Source organism: Haliotis rubra, unplaced genomic scaffold (assembly GCF_003918875.1).
Source record: "Haliotis rubra isolate DU_JTF1 unplaced genomic scaffold, ASM391887v1 Scf2487, whole genome shotgun sequence".
In the NCBI taxonomy this organism is placed as follows: domain Eukaryota; kingdom Metazoa; phylum Mollusca; class Gastropoda; order Lepetellida; family Haliotidae; genus Haliotis; species Haliotis rubra.
In genome coordinates, this window is record NW_025766544.1 from 6,565 (window position 1) to 22,619 (window position 16,055).

The following is a 16,055-nucleotide window of genomic DNA, read 5'->3' on the forward strand; positions in this document are numbered from 1 at the left end:
TCAATTTTTAATTGGAGAGGGTGTGTGTGGGATGTGAGGTGTGTGTGGGGTTGGGGGGTGGGAGGTGGTGACAACCATTATTGGCATGAGTATATATAGAAGCAAGATGAGGATAATAATGAACTGTAAACACACATAGTGTACAACTAACTCCAATTTACTGATGTAGCATCAATGTTCAACTGAAATCCCACACACTTTAAAACCTGCACTAACTTCACTGGGATCTCTACCGATTCATGTAAACGATACTTACGTATGGAGATCTTGATGTCATACCTGGCTAACCCGTTCACGGATGACTACTTATGTAATAGCGTTTTACAATACACATCTACCAGGAAGTACAATATAGGGAGGCTGTAAGTGGAACACGGACTATGAAACATGACATCTCGAGTCATAATAATGTGTTTGTTTCATCTTAGTATGATCAATGGCGGTAAGTATTTCCTTCGTTACTGTTATGATGCAGGTGCTACTGACATGCTGCTGACAATTTGCATAAGTGAAGAAGCATGATGCCCAGTGGTTCAAGCAGTGTGAGTAATGGACTATATTGTTTGTTTCTTCCTTGTCGTGTGACGTTAATACGAATATGTGCCTCAGAATATAGTTATTTTGTATGTATACGACCAATATTTTCCCCTGTGTGCGTTTATGCTTGTATTATGCAATACTTGCAACTATTTTGTTTTGTTTATTGCAGTGGCAGCATGTGGGGGAATTTCAGCTTTGAAAGGTGAGGTGAGGTGAAATTAACGTCGTATATTTCGCTCATATGACGAGGTGTAAGCGTCTGTGTGACTGCTCGTACTAGCCCAGACTTAGGCTGATAATTTTTAGGGAGAAGCATGTGCATTGTGTATGCCCCCCTTTCTAAAATTTATGTACCAAGTAAGTGACCCCCTGCATGTCATGTACAAACTTTATGACAACCCCTCCCAAAAATTTTAGCCATAGTATTTATCTATATTTCTTAATTACTTATGTACAAAATTGCTACCCTCCCATAGATCGTGTGTACAAAGTTGATGACCCCCTACCACCCACCCCCTAAAACCATCATCACTCCCCCTAGCAATAATTTATGAACGATCCCTTTTGCACATACGTACGTGTCTGATGTTTCAACATGTATCTTATCAATAATAATCCTATAATCCTAAACTGTGATAAAGATCGAATATTGTGTTTCTTAAACGGCTTTTGAAGATTGTACTACTTCGGTATAAGTGTAACCATAACATATTCCAAGCGTATATGTGATATCAGTTGTAGAGATGTGTAAAGGAGGCGCAGCCACAGACCGTCAGTTCTACCTACACGGGTCTCCAGCAGGCGGTGTACAGCGATGTGACTGTTACCTGACTATCGCGGGTGTTGCAACGACAGTGTATTTTACTCCAGTCAGCGTGACTAACACTTCAACAACCTGTGGAGGTAAACTGACACTACAGGATGGCTCAAGGAGAGACTGTGGATGGACGTCCACGACACAATATGTTATGTATCCAGGCACCAGTGTGGTCTCCTTTGCCTACAACGCTCCAGATATCAGGTTTTGTGTGGAGGTAAAGGTAACCGCAGCAGGTATGTTTTCACTTCAATGACAGTAAACATGTAGGCCATAAAATGGGTAACAACGTAATGATCAAGTGCACTCATTGCAATAAAGAAGTTGACTATCCATAGAACTTGGTTTTCCTTCAAGTGTTAACATACTACTAAATCGATAAATGATTTTGTGAAGAATGGCTTCTGTCGCTAGATAAAAAGCACATGATTAAAGCAGCTGGCACGCAGTCACGTGATTTGAGATGAAACAAATCTACATTGTGATTCATTTGCAATACAGACACATTTTAGCGGTTTATATTCACCGGATTGCTCACTTGAATAAAATAGTTTAAAAAAACAACAAATGTTAGTATATCTTTATGATTTTATAAAATCTATTGAAATAATCACATAGCCTCTGACATTATCTTTCTTCCATCCGTAGCGGCCAGCGTAAATATAGAATGCCCTCTTTCTACAACGACAACGACGACACTAACTCCATCAACTACAACGCCACCGCAAACGACAACCGTTAATGTCATTTCCTCATCAATATCGACTACTACAGCATCACTCGCAACATCACCACTTCATGTCTTTACTTCATCTTCCACATCGACACCTAGTTCAACTAAACCTTTGTCTACTTCGACATATACTACTGTGTTGGCGTCTACCACAGGGTCGACAACAGTGTTATCGTCAGAAAACCGATCATCCTCACCCGTCACAAACACTCAATCTGGTACTGATGACAGTAAACCTGAAGGCACAACAGTGGAACACACGTCTTTCCCCGGTATGAACATCTCAAGTAAACGTACCTCATAGGGCGTAAAAATGACTCATATATGTACATAAGATGTGATATGCCACCATATGTGTTATTACATTACCATATCAATGCATTCAATTTACATTCTTTATATCTAACAGTTACAATTTTCTGATTTGTATAACATTGTTAATTATCATTTGTGCGAATTTGCTAATTATATGCGAAGACAGATATCCTTATACTCTAACACGCAGGGATATCTGTCTTGTACGTGTCTATAAGGATTAACGGCGCATTCAGATTTATGTACATATTTAAAAATATAAATAAGATGGGTAAAATGTAGTAAAACATGTGTCACTCGACTCGTTTCATTGGCATGTTGGGCCTAAATAAACAAAATAGTGTGGTTAACGGTGTCAACTGAAAAAGACATGCATGTCTCAGGTAAAATATGTTACTGTCTGCTTCGTCATATTATACTGTTAGATATTCCGCGAATTAGATGCACTGACGTATGTAATGCTCGCAACTACATCACAGAAAGGGGTGGGTCCCATTAAAAGCCAACGATTCCTTGTTTTATCACCACGATGCCGAGGGTCAGGTAGAGTAACAAGTAATGTATTTTTGTTATAACACAGCCAGGAGGTCGGAAAACACATCTCCCGACCTCCATTCTGAAAGGGTATCCACTAGACCATGGAGGTAACCTTCATTACAAAGGAGCCGTGGTAACATTCTGTCCTAGAACAATCAGATAGCGCAAACACCAAGAAAGAAACGTGCATAATCGTATGACAGCATTTTCAAGTTATTGAAGTGATCAATCAGATAATGGAATTTAAATATTCATACGACGTCCAAGTACACTTAAGATACTGACGGGTTTTTTTACCGTTAGCTTATACATGTACATCACTTTCGATAGCATGGAATGTTGGATAGAGGGAGGTAGTTGCCATTTGGTAATTTGGTTTTAATGATGTCCCTTTGTAATACTTCTACTGGCAATATGCATTGAAGTATGCAATACTCGCAACTCAGTCACAGAGAGGGGTGGATCCCATTAAAAGCCAACGATTCTTTGTTTTAACACCACAATGCCGAGGGCCAGGCTGAGTGGCAAGTGATGTCTTTTTGGTACAACATGTATTCGCCCATGGTCTCAGTGTGACAAAACTTTCAAAGAAATTGACAACACATGTATGGGTCGAAGTTGTAGAAATGAAATTGTCTATAAACCCGGAAGTATAATTGTGTATATAAATATAATAATTATTACAAATATTACATGGAAACCGCGGCTGAACACATCTGCAATAGCCACAAAGAGACGACCGATGTCTAACGTACCCATTATTGTGTGTGTGTTCATTTTCAGGTTTGTTAATCGCCGGATGGGTGATAGCGGCGGTCGTTGTTTCTGTCAATGTCGTGGTGGTTGTTTTGCTGATAAGGTAAATGATTATCAAGAATAATTAAGTTTGATCTCAGACTCACTTTCAAGTTTCAATTTGAGTTGAAGAACATCAATAACAGTTGCCACCAAACTGCAGTTCATGTAATAATACCACAACATGTTTCTACAACTTGACCTCATATGGTGACCCGCACGTTTACTGGATGTAGTAAATATCTTAATAACATGGGTAAGATCTGAAATCTGTTTAAAAAGCTTTCTTGTTGTGGTTTAAGGGGATGTTTGGTTATTACAACAGTTCTTTTTGTCTTAACAGAAAACAAAGGCAGTCCAAGTATGAATCAAGAGCTACTTGCCAACAGTCTGTGTCAACACAGACAGATGGTGGCTCTATCTACGAAATGCTGGACCAGAACAATGTGACAAAACCTGATACACTGTACGAGAGAATTGAAACACAGTCTGCAGCACCTGGTGTGAAGGATTACTACAACATTGAGATGGGTGATTATTGTAACCCTTAGTTTATCCATTTGTGGACATATATTTGGATTCCTTTCTGATTAGGAGAACAGTGGTAAGTACTCAGCAATATTCAAGCTATCGGCGGCGGCCTGTAAAAGATCGAGTCTTGACCAGACAACCCAGTGATCAACAGCATGAGCACCGATCTACGCAATCGAGAAACAATGATATATGTCAACCAGGTCAGCGAGCCTGACCGTCTGATCACGTTAGTCGCATCTTAGAACAAGCATGGGTTACTGAAAACCAATTCTAGCCCGGATCTGCGGATCTTCACGGGTCACCTTGAAAGTAAAGATCCTTGTTGGAAGAATCTCGGTTTGTGTAACACGGTTCCTTCTGTATAATCTCTACCATATCTTTTTGTCGAATGATGTGTTTTCCTGATGTCAGGTGTGGTTAAAATTATATATATCTACCGCTTTGGTCTTCTGATGTATATGAAGAATGATTGCCTATTTTCGATACAACGCTTACATGTACATATATCTATTATGCTGCATTACTGAAAGGAGTTATGCTACAGTTTTAAAGGAGAAGTGAGTTACCCATAACCGTGGTTAAGCTCTGACTAATTAAATCTGTGTTGCTGCAGATCAATTTTAACCGTGGATACAGACATATACTGTAAACTGTGGTTACAACGAATTCAAAAGGACCAGAGATATAATTTCGGTATAACCGTATAATACGCATTTGACTAAACATACAGTATGTGCCAGGGAGAAAAAACAAAGACAACAATCTAATAAACAAAAATCACAAACAAACAAAAAATCCCAACCCAAAACAAACAAAAACAACACATGTCGATGTAGGGTGAGAGTGGTCGTGGGAAGGCACCTACTTCGTAAATCAAAAGAGGTGCGGTGTAATGTAATCGTACACTTTTCAAGCTCGCTCTAAATATCAGCTATAAGTTCCAACGTGTCACCCGTCATGCCTATGGACATCCAGGATCTAGGTCAAGTACCGAACAAAGAAAAAAAACCCCACTTCGTTGACAGCATCATGTCTGCTACAAAACACAACCTTGATTGGTCAGGGTGTTACTGGGTTAAATGAATGTGATCATCCTTTTCTGGAACGTTTGGTCCGACACTATTGTTATTACAATGACCCAAGCAGAATGTTTGAACTTGATGCTATCACATGTATTCGTTTATCTTTTGCATTTATGTGATTACATTAATTTTGATGTGCGCATTAAATCTATTAAAAATCAACATTATCAAGCTCACATGTCTCAACTGTTGTATTCATATGACACTGCTCTGTGCATCACACTCATTGAACAAAAGCCATTTTTAAAACCAGAGCAACTATCCAAAATGTACATCATAATGCTTACAAGAAAATGTCCCTGTGGTTGTCAGTATTGACTACTGTATCACTTCCATCGAAGAACCTCGTTAACCACTCTGGCGTTTCATTTCTCAACATACAACAAACAAGGATGTAAATACAGCGGACTTACTGGCTGAGAATTTGACAATGTGAGTAGTTGACTGCACACCACACATCCTTCTGTCATAAGGAAAAAAAAGGAGGAAGTCATTTAAGTCATACATCCTAACAGTAGCTAAGCAGGCTCAGGCTGGAATTTAAAGGCACAATGTCACACCAATAATATGCGAAATAATACACACTCAATAATACTATCAGCCCTCGGGGAAGCTACCCTAGACTTTATTCCAAATAAAATTACGTATTTAGATTAAAATAATAAATTAAAGTGTTCAAATGAATTAATGCAATGAATTAATCGACCTCTGCCAACCAAACATTATTTCACCTCGAACAGTTTTCGACGTATGGAGCAATTATTTACATTCCATTTATGGCAAGTGATATCTGTTTTGATGCTGTTCACCTCGAAGTTTCAATTATCGATTTCAGGCAAGTCGTAAGGGATAATAAGTCTTTTATTGCATCAATAGGAAGCTAAAGTGAGTGCATATGTCCCCAATATATAATATAGGCCAAAATATTGTCGAAAATGTGTGACATTGTGCCTTTAAAGATACCTTCACTCGATCGTCATGCACTGACTCTCTCACATGAAACTAATAGACTATATTCATTATACAGACTGCCACTATATGACGTCATATCGATAATTTGATAATTCAACAATGCTTCTATGTTTACTGTTGACAGTCACATCGATAACAGGGTATTATGGAATTCTATATGTGAAACTAGCGTGCGTGCACATTTCCAGTGGCAAGGCTAATTCTACAAACAAATAAGGAAGTACGTATTAACTATCGGTAGTGTGACACGCCTTTCGAAATTCACGTGAACTTCACAAAAGTTTGAAATAATCTAACATCAATGTACAACTGAAGCCCCACACACTTTAAAACCTGCATTAACTTCACTGGGATCTCTACCCATTCATGTAAACGATACTTACGTATGGAGATCGTGATGTCATACCTGGCTAACCCGTTCACGGATGACTACTCATGAAATAGCGTTTTACAATACACATCTACCAGGAAGTACAATATAGGGAGGCTGTAAGTGGAACACGGACTATGAAACATGGCATCTCGAGTCATTATAATGTGTTTGTTTCAGTTTAGTATGATCAATGGCGGTAAGTATTTCCTTCGTTACTGTTATGATGCAGGTGCTACTGACATGCTGCTGACAATTTGCATAAGTGAAGAAGCATGATGCCCAGTGGTTCAAGCGGTGTGAGTAATGAACTATATTGTTTGTATCTTCCTTGTCGTGTGACGTTAATACGAATATGTGCCTCAGAATATAGTTATTTTGTATGTATACGACCAATATATTTTTTCCTGTGTGCGTTTATGTTTGTATTATGCAATACTTGCAACTATTTTGTTTTGTTTATTGCAGTGGCAGCATGTGGGGGAAATTCAGCTTTGAAAGGTGAGGTGAGGTGAGGTGAGGTGAGGTGAGGTGAAATGAACGTCGTATATTTCGCTCATATGACGAAGTGTATGCGTCTGTGTGACTGCTTGTACTAGCCCAGACTTAGGCTGGTTTTATAGTGCTGAGATACACATTATAGTGACTCCGAGCCGATAAGTCCGTGTTGTACCCATTAAATCCTCGCGACAGGCAGGGAGGGAGTGAGTGAGTGAGTTATTTTTTATCGTCACATCGCCAATATTTCAGCCAGATCGTGACGGGAACAATTAATAATTATATACAAGATGAACAAAGTTAGAAATTAAAAGCCTGTTGACGAAGAACAGTAAAACTACTAGTGTATCACAGATATCCATATAAAACTAGTAACAAAATCTAAAATATTTCAACTATAAATGACAAAACAATATAAAAACAGGCTATAGAATGCCAACGACTGAAGGTAGGTCACAATACTAGGGAGACAGGCAGGTAAAAACAACAAGTGCCATATTTTAACGTCTTTGGATATGACGCGGCCGGGGATCGAACCTGCGACCTTCCGGTAGTACTTAAAATATGTTAATTTAGGGGTCGTTCATAATTTATTGGTAGGGGGAGGGTGGGGTGATGGTTTTTATGGAGAAGCATGTTCATTGTGTATGCCCCCCCCCCCCCTAAAATTTATGTACCAAGTAAGTGACCCCCTGCATGTCATGTACAAAATCAATGACAACCCCTCCCAAACAATTTTACCATAGTATTTATCTATATTACTTAATTACTTATGCACAAAATTGCTGAACCCCCATAGTCCATCAAAATATGAAAAATGGCATTTCAGTGGAATTCTTTTGGAAACTGTTTCATCTTTCAAATATTTGGGTATTTTATTTGCACGTTCTCTATCTTGGTCTCCCCATGTGAATAACGCTCTTTATACGTTTAATCAACTTCCTTATGATTTATTTTTTAAGATATTTGATACAAAAATTAGTCCGATTCTTTTATATGGAGCTGAAATATGGGGAGTTGATAACTTTAAAGAAGTCAAAGTTGTACATATGTTTTGTTGTAAACGTTTTTTAAATGTCAAACGGTCGACTTCAAACCATGTAGTTAGGGGAGAATGTGGCCGTTATCCAATGTATGTATGTATATATAAAAAGGTTGTTAAATATTGGTGTAAAATATGCAAAATGCCCGATTCCAGATTTGTAAAGAAATGTTAAACGATGTTAGTTTTAGACTCTGTAAATGATAAAACAAACTGGGCATCAAAAATTAAGAATATTCTTTACTCTTTTGGATTTGGCTTTATGTGGGAACAGCAGCAAAATTTATGTAATGTCGATAAATTCATATCAGAATTTGTTTTTAGATTAAGAGCAAGTTATGATATGAACAAGAATGGCACACATCGCTTTTAAATAGTCCTAAATTTTCGCTTTATTCTTGTTTTAAAATCTCATTTAAAGTTGAATTTTACATAAAAGACTTATCAATTTCAAAATTCCGATCGGCCCTTGCTAAATTCAGATGTTCTTCACACCGCCTCCAAATTGAAACCGGTCGCTATATTAATCAACCCAGATCAAATAGATTATGTTTTGTATGTAAAGATAACTTTATTGAAAATGAATTCCATTTTATTTTGGTATGTAATGTTATCAAAATCTGCGATGTTTGTATTTACCACATAACTTTTATTCGAATCCCACTATTCATAAGTTCAATATGCTCATGTCAACTGGCAATCCATATACTGTAAGAAACCTAGCTATTTATATACACAATGCAATGAAACTTAGAGATTCACTTCTTTGCCAATAAAATCATACTTCCTTTTGTATACTTTGTAAATTAACTTATTGTCTTCTAAACTGCATATGCACATATGCACCGCTCTGAAATCCTGAAGTGTAACCTGGGCCTATGGCCTCCACTACAAAGAAAATAAAGATTCAAAAGTTCATGTGTACAAAGTTGATAACCCCCCTAACTTCCCAGAGCAAAATGGGTGAACCCCCCTCCCTAAAACCATCATCACTCCCCCCAGCAATAATTTATAAACGATCCCTTTCGCACATACGTACGTGTCTGATGTTTCAACATGTATCATATCAATAATAAACCTATGGCACATTTGTTAAATTGTTAAACAGGTGTTCCGCATTAAACTGTGCTAAAGATCGAATATTCTGTTTATTAAATGGCTTTTGAAGAGTGTATTACTTCAGTAGAAGTGTAGCCATAAAATATTCCAAGCGTATATGTGATATCAGTTGTAGAGATGTGTAAAGGAGGCTCAACCACGGACCGTCACTTCTACCTACACGGGTCTCCAGCAGGCGGTGTACAGCGGTGTGACTGTTACCTGACTATCACGGGTGTTGCAACGATAGTGTATTTTACTCCGGTCAGCGTGACTAACACTACAGCAACCTGTGGAGGTACACTGACACTGACCGATCGCTCAAGGAGAGACTGTGGATGGACGTTCAGCACAAACAATGTTATGTATCCAGGTACCGGTGTGGTCTCCTTTGCCTACAACGCTCCAGATATCAGGTTTTGTGTGGAGGTTGAGGTAACCGCAGCAGGTATGTTTTCACTTCAATGGCAGTAAACATGTAGGCCATAAAATGGGTAACAACGTAATGATCAAGTGCACTCATTGCAATAAAGAAGTTGACTATCCATAGAACTTGGTTTTCCTTCAAGTGTAAACATACCACTAAATCGATAAATGATTTTGTGAAGAATGGCTTCCGTCTCTAGATAAAAGCACATGATTAAAGCAGCTGGCACACAGTCACATGATTTGAGATGAAACAAATCTACATTATGATTAATTTGCAATACAGTCTCATTTTAGCGGTTTATATTCGTAGGATTGCTCACTTGAATAACATAGTTTAAAAAACAACAAATGTTAGTATATCTTTATGATTTTATGAAATCTATTGAAATAATCACATAGCCTCTGACATTATCTTCCTTCCATCCGTAGCGGCCAACATATCTATAGAATGCCCTCTTTCTACAACGACAACGACGACACTAACTCCATCAACTACAACGCCACCGCAAACGGCAACCGTTAATGTCATTTCCTCATCAATATCGACTACTACAGCATCACTCGCAACATCACCACTTCATCTCTTCACTTCATCTTCCACATCGACACCTAGTTCAACTAAACCTTTGTCTACTTCGACATATACTACTGTGTTGGCGTCTACCACGGGGTCGAAAACAGTATTATCGTCAGAAAACCGATCATCCTCACCCGTCACAAACACTCAATCTGGTACTGATGACAGTACACCTGAAGGCACAACAGTGGAACACACGTCTTTCCCCGGTATGAACATCTCATGTAAACGTACCTCATAGGACCTAAAACTGTTTCCTATCTGTACATAAAATGTGATATGCCACCATATGTGTTATTACAATTTGAAATCATTACCATATCAATGCATTCAATTTACATTCTTTGTATCTAACAGTTACAATTTTCTGATTTGTATAACATTGTTAATTATCATTTGTGCGAATTTGCTAATTATATGCGAAGATAGATATCCTTATACTCTAACTCGCAGGGATATCTGTCTTGTACGTATCTATAAGTATTAACGGCGCATTCAGATTTATGTACATATTTAAAAATATAAATAAGATGGATAAATGTAGTAAAATATGTGTCACTCGACTCGTTTCATTGGCATGTTGGGCCTAAATTAACAAAATAGTGTGGTTAACGGTTTCAACTGAAAAAGACTTGCCTGTCTCAGGTAAAATAAGTCACTGTCTATTTCATGATATTATACTGTTAGATATTCCGCGAATTAGATGCACTGACGTATGTAATGCTCGCAACTACATCACAGAAAGGGGTGGGTCCCATTAAAAGCCAACGATTCCTTGTTTTATTACCATGATGCCGAGGGTCAGGTAGAGTAACAAGTAATGTATTTTTGGTATAACACAACCAGGAGGTCGGAAAACAGATCTCCCGACCTCCATATAGAAAGGGTATCCACTAGACCATGGAGGTAACCTTCATTACAAAGGAACCGTGGTAACATTTTGTCCTAGAACAATCAGATAGCGCAAACACCAAGAAAGAAACGTGCATAATCGTATGAGAGCATTTTCAAGTTATTGAAGTGATCAATCTGATAATGGAATTTAAATATTCATACGACGTCAAAGTACACTTAAGATACTGATTTTCTTTTTACCGTTAGCTTATACATATACATAACTTTCGATAGCATGGAAGGATGGATAGACAGTGTAGCTGCCATTTGGTAATTTGGTTTTAATGATGTCCCATTGTAATACGTCTACTGGCAATATGCATTGAAGTATGTAATACTCGCAACTCAGTCACAGAGAGGAGTGGATCCCATTAAAAGCCAACGATTCTTTGTTTTAACACCACAATGCCGAGCGCCAGGCAGAGTAACAAGTAATGTCTTTTTGGTACAACATGTGTGAAAGTATTCGCCAATGGTCTCAGTGTGAAGAAACTTTCAAAGAAATTGACAACGTATGTATGGGTCGAAGTTATAGAAATGAAACTGTGTATAATCCCGGAAATATAATTGTGTATATAAATATAATAATTATTAAAAAATATTACATGGAAACCGCGACTGAACACATCTGCAATAGCCACAAAGAGACGACTGATATCTAACGTACCCATAATTGTGTGTGTGTTCATTACAGGTTTGTTAATCGCCGGATGGGTGATAGCGGGGATCCTTGTTGCTGTCAATGCCGTGGTGGTTGTTTTGCTGATAAGGTAAATGATTATCAAGAATAATTAAGTTTGATCTCAGGCTCACTTTCAAGTTTCAATTTGAGTTGAAGAACATCAATAACTGTTGCCAAGTAGTAAGGTGCCAGCGCTTTTCCGAGGTGACGTAATATGCCCTCGGGGAAGCGCTGGCCCAACACCATGACGTCACGGGGAGGCGTTGACCTCCCCGTGACGTCGGAAAAACACTCACCACCACCATGACGTCACGGGGAGGTGTTGACCGCCCTGTGACGTCAGAAAAACACTCGCCACCACTATGACGTTGACCCACCCGTGACGTAGGAAAAACACCCACCATCATGACGTCACGTGGTGGCCATGATGCAAAATAGGAGCTAACCACGCTATACGTAGGAAAAAAAAAAAGACGTCACAGTGTCTGACGTAGGGAAAAAAGGCGCTCACTCGCCATCTCTGTCACATCACACACACACACAAATGGCCACCATAAGAAATCCTGAGTGCATCCGTCAAATAACCTCCATCTCACCGTTAGCGTGTCATTTAAATTTTGAAGGAGGCTAGGAATGTCGTACAGTCTATGTAAAGCTCTCTACAATACTACACCGCAAGACATACCTATTACACACTCTTAATCACGCGTCTGTGTAAAGCTCTACAATACAAGACGGTGATATTCTACATAAAACAAATCTGTGAGGTACAAAAAGCAGTACGGGAGGTTACGTTCTTTTACCTCGTATAGTAAACCCCAAACAGGGAACAATTTTGAAAAAAGAGGTCTGTAAATGTCGTGCTGTCGATGTAAAGCTCTCTACAATACAAGACAGCAAAACAAATGCATCAAGACGCTCAATAACACGCCCTCCGGTTTATGTAAAGCTCTCTACAATACATCACGGGAAGGCGGTTATATTCTACCATCGAGTCGTACAGTCTATGTAAAGCTCTCTACAATACAAGACCGTACGAACATCGTATTCTTCATTGTTTAAAACCACCACCACCCCCAAAAATGTACCCACGAGGTAGACATCGTCAACACTTTTCTTTTTATAAAACACAACAGAGACAAGTAAACAACATTTCACAAATTTTATTCGTAAATATGCTTATATTACATCGTATTACTCACAATTCAGCTCTCAGTTCACAAAACAGTCCTCGTATCACTATCGAATTTGTAGGGACACGTAATTTTCAGGAATGAGCACCAGGGGCTAAACCTGTGATGTTCAAAGTCGATATCATCCTCGGCACACCATTTCCACAATCGTAATCCACACCAGGCACACGCCACCTTGTCCGAAACACCGGTATAATAAAACCCTCTCCGGGCTAGCTGTCTACCCTTCTGAACCAGCTGTTCGGGCCAGTCCTTAAAAGTAGCCATCCTGTCGTAGCCACATAACATCGTTTCGTGACAGTAGTTCTCACTTAAATCCACCAACAGCTTTCTGTGCACCACCGTTGGTTGTTTCCCGCAGCTGTCGTGCCCACGTTGAAAACGATATTTACCATCCAGAGTTACACCGTCTTCGTATACATAGTCCCATAAAGTCACGGGCTTCTTCCTCGCGTCTGTATCATCCTCACCCCTTTCTCCATCCTTCTGGTATTTAAGAGTATCGTAGTACTGAGACATCTTTGCTATGGTGAGTGGACACAACCTCGCTCTCCCACTGTCGGGTTCTAACTGACTGGTCAGTCAGTCAGGGGTAACCACGTGCGTGACACCATCGTCAATCCCTCCGTGGCAGGTCAGTCAGTCAGGGGGTCACCACGCTCGTGACATCATCGTCAATCTCTCCGTGGTAGGTCAGTCAGTCACGGGTAACGACGTGCGTGACATCATCGTCAATCCCTCCGTGGGAAGTCGAGCTGTCAGGTTAGCGACGGTGGGGGTGACAGCATCGTCAATCCCCGGGGGGCATACGCCAATCCACACCCTCAGGCACTAAGCACCCGTACACCACGCTTCGTTATACCAACGTGTCGGAGCAAACACGCACGGGTCTCTGTCACCGTTAATCAAAACAGAATCCACTAACAATACACAACCTTACTCCCGCGCCTATTTAGAATTTTTCGAGCATACGTTTCACGCTATCATCGTACCATTTGAAAACCGTCGAGTCGTTCTTAAGCGTGTTCTTTTCACTGTAATGTTTCACTATCTCGTCGTTGGAAATACCCCTAGAACGACAGCTACTGAAATATAGGCTATGGTGTCCGCAAGCTACAGACGATAGACTCTGCACGCCAACTCTATTGTGGGTATATTGCAAACGACCATATTTTGACACAAAATCGTGAAATTCTACCCAAATTCGCGTGTAATCTATCCCGTACGAGTCGTGTATGTGTAATCTACCGGGTGCTTCTATACTTAACGGAACCAGTGACTGCCCGGCTCACTCTTCTTGTCAGTGTTGCAAATAAACAGAATGGGATATTTCAATCTTTTCACCCCGCTAAGCATAATATTGCGTATTTTATTACCACACACCTCTTCCAAGGTATCCCTACTACTGATACCACCGTAGTAGTTTTAAGAAAAAGGGTCGTTATGTCCAAACCATTGTAAATCTCGTCCGTACAACATTTTAGAAGGATATGTAACCCCTCCGTCGTCTACATCAGTGTATAGTAGCATTTCTAAAGTGGTCAAATTCTATGATACTGTCCAACTCTCTATAGCACACCAGCGTCAAGGCTCGGGGCGTTGGCTGCGAAAATTTCAATTCTATGCCAACCTTACCAGAGCTCTTCGCATACACGTGTGACATGTCGGCACCCAAATCGTGCGTTAAATCGAACACAAACAGCGTAGTACCGTCTAAAAATTCTTCCAGAGTCACTGTGTGCGTGGAATTTCTCCCCAAACCACCCGTATTTCTAAACAGCTCCAGGTATGTCTGATACATTCGCGTAGAGTCGGGCTCGAAATTGACCGTATGACATCTTTTACCTACCTCCTGACCGTTCACTTTCACGGCTATTTCAGTCAACGCAAAAGGTTGGAAATTAAAAGGATTTTTATTAGAAACCCCCGCAAAGGATTCATTGTCGACGAGACCTAGTACTATTCTTTTAGGTATATGACCCATTATTAAGTGTTCAGAATTATATTCTCTCAAGCCTTGAGGGATGTCGTGTGCCGTGGTTTTCACTTGGGCTATAGGATACTTTACAGTGCTACCACGCGTCAAACCCCTGATATGACTGTCTCTAATGGCGGGTGCTACGTTTACCTGTCTCACATGAAACTCGGCCGATAGTATGTGGCAAGCATAGCCGGGTATGCGAGTACCAGCCTGGTCTGTGCTACCGTGTAGCATGTAGAAATTATGCGGACTACGTATCAGTTCAATTTTTAAAGGCACGCCATCTATGAGATATCTATGCTGCATAAACAAATCAGAGTGTAATTTCCCTACGAGCTCTACGGGTCTACTGGGGACGCATTTGCGTCGTCGTTCCTCGAATCCCGGGTTAGAATTCCCTGTCCTAGAGTGAAGTTATTGAAACAACCCGCCTTATCTTTAATGAAATCTCTGCGCTACCAGGTTGCTGTCTATTTGCGATTGATCGCAACTCAGTAGCGTGCTCGATAAACGCCTGTACGGGTATGTACCCAGGCTGTCCGTTAATTCTAGCTGGTTAGACCCCGCTATCACCCCTTACCTCACGAAAATAGAGAATGTAGAGTGTTTGTCACTGGTGCGCACAACGTCTCTGTGTCTAGTCACCGTCTCACCATCCTCGCCCACCACATTGTCAGCCACGGTAGCGCGACCATCCGCCGCCTTAAATTCAGCATACAATTTTCAGGTAACATTCGGCCAGGTCTACGTAGCTGTTTATAGGGTTATTGATATCAAACCTTATGGTACCGTCCAGCTGTCCGAGACCCGTAACGGGACTATATTTGGTCCAGTGTGAATCCGTCATCGTAAAGGAAACCATACCCGTAGCTGATTAAGAGTGTGTAAAAATAAATCCAGCTCACTTTTACCACATTGCACGTGATCCATATTCCCCGACATCATCATTTGAAACTACGTGCTTTA

General features: G+C 40.0%; 2 protein-coding genes across 10 annotated transcripts; both read left to right on the plus strand.

Annotated features, from left to right (window-relative positions):
• Positions 1-329: 329 nt before the first annotated feature.
• LOC124279249 (integumentary mucin C.1-like) lies at positions 330-4,337 on the plus strand. 5 transcript variants are annotated; one of them, XM_046715059.1, is made up of 6 exons: positions 330-442; positions 710-742; positions 1,276-1,593; positions 2,006-2,362; positions 3,726-3,801; positions 4,081-4,337. In XM_046715059.1, exons 1-6 carry the CDS (start codon positions 388-390, stop codon positions 4,286-4,288), a joined length of 1,047 nt encoding a protein of 348 aa, XP_046571015.1. In that variant the 5' UTR covers positions 330-387; the 3' UTR covers positions 4,289-4,337. The 5 variants fall into 5 exon arrangements, with proteins under 5 accessions (XP_046571015.1, XP_046571018.1, XP_046571016.1 ...); XM_046715062.1 differs by having other exon boundaries at positions 332-442; positions 710-747; positions 4,081-4,336; XM_046715060.1 differs by lacking the exon at positions 330-442 and adding an exon at positions 449-542 and having other exon boundaries at positions 710-747; positions 4,081-4,336.
• A 2,367-nt stretch (positions 4,338-6,704) lies between these two features.
• LOC124279250 (integumentary mucin C.1-like) lies at positions 6,705-12,039 on the plus strand. Of its 5 annotated transcripts, none has more exons than XM_046715064.1 (5): positions 6,705-6,894; positions 7,164-7,196; positions 9,464-9,781; positions 10,192-10,548; positions 11,928-12,039. In XM_046715064.1, the coding sequence occupies exons 1-5, from the start codon at positions 6,840-6,842 to the stop codon at positions 12,005-12,007; spliced, it is 843 nt and encodes a 280-aa protein (XP_046571020.1). In that variant the 5' UTR covers positions 6,705-6,839; the 3' UTR covers positions 12,008-12,039. The 5 variants fall into 5 exon arrangements, with proteins under 5 accessions (XP_046571020.1, XP_046571023.1, XP_046571022.1 ...); XM_046715067.1 differs by having other exon boundaries at positions 6,706-6,894; positions 7,164-7,206; XM_046715066.1 differs by having other exon boundaries at positions 6,708-6,894; positions 7,164-7,201; positions 11,928-12,038.
• Positions 12,040-16,055: the final 4,016 nt, after the last annotated feature.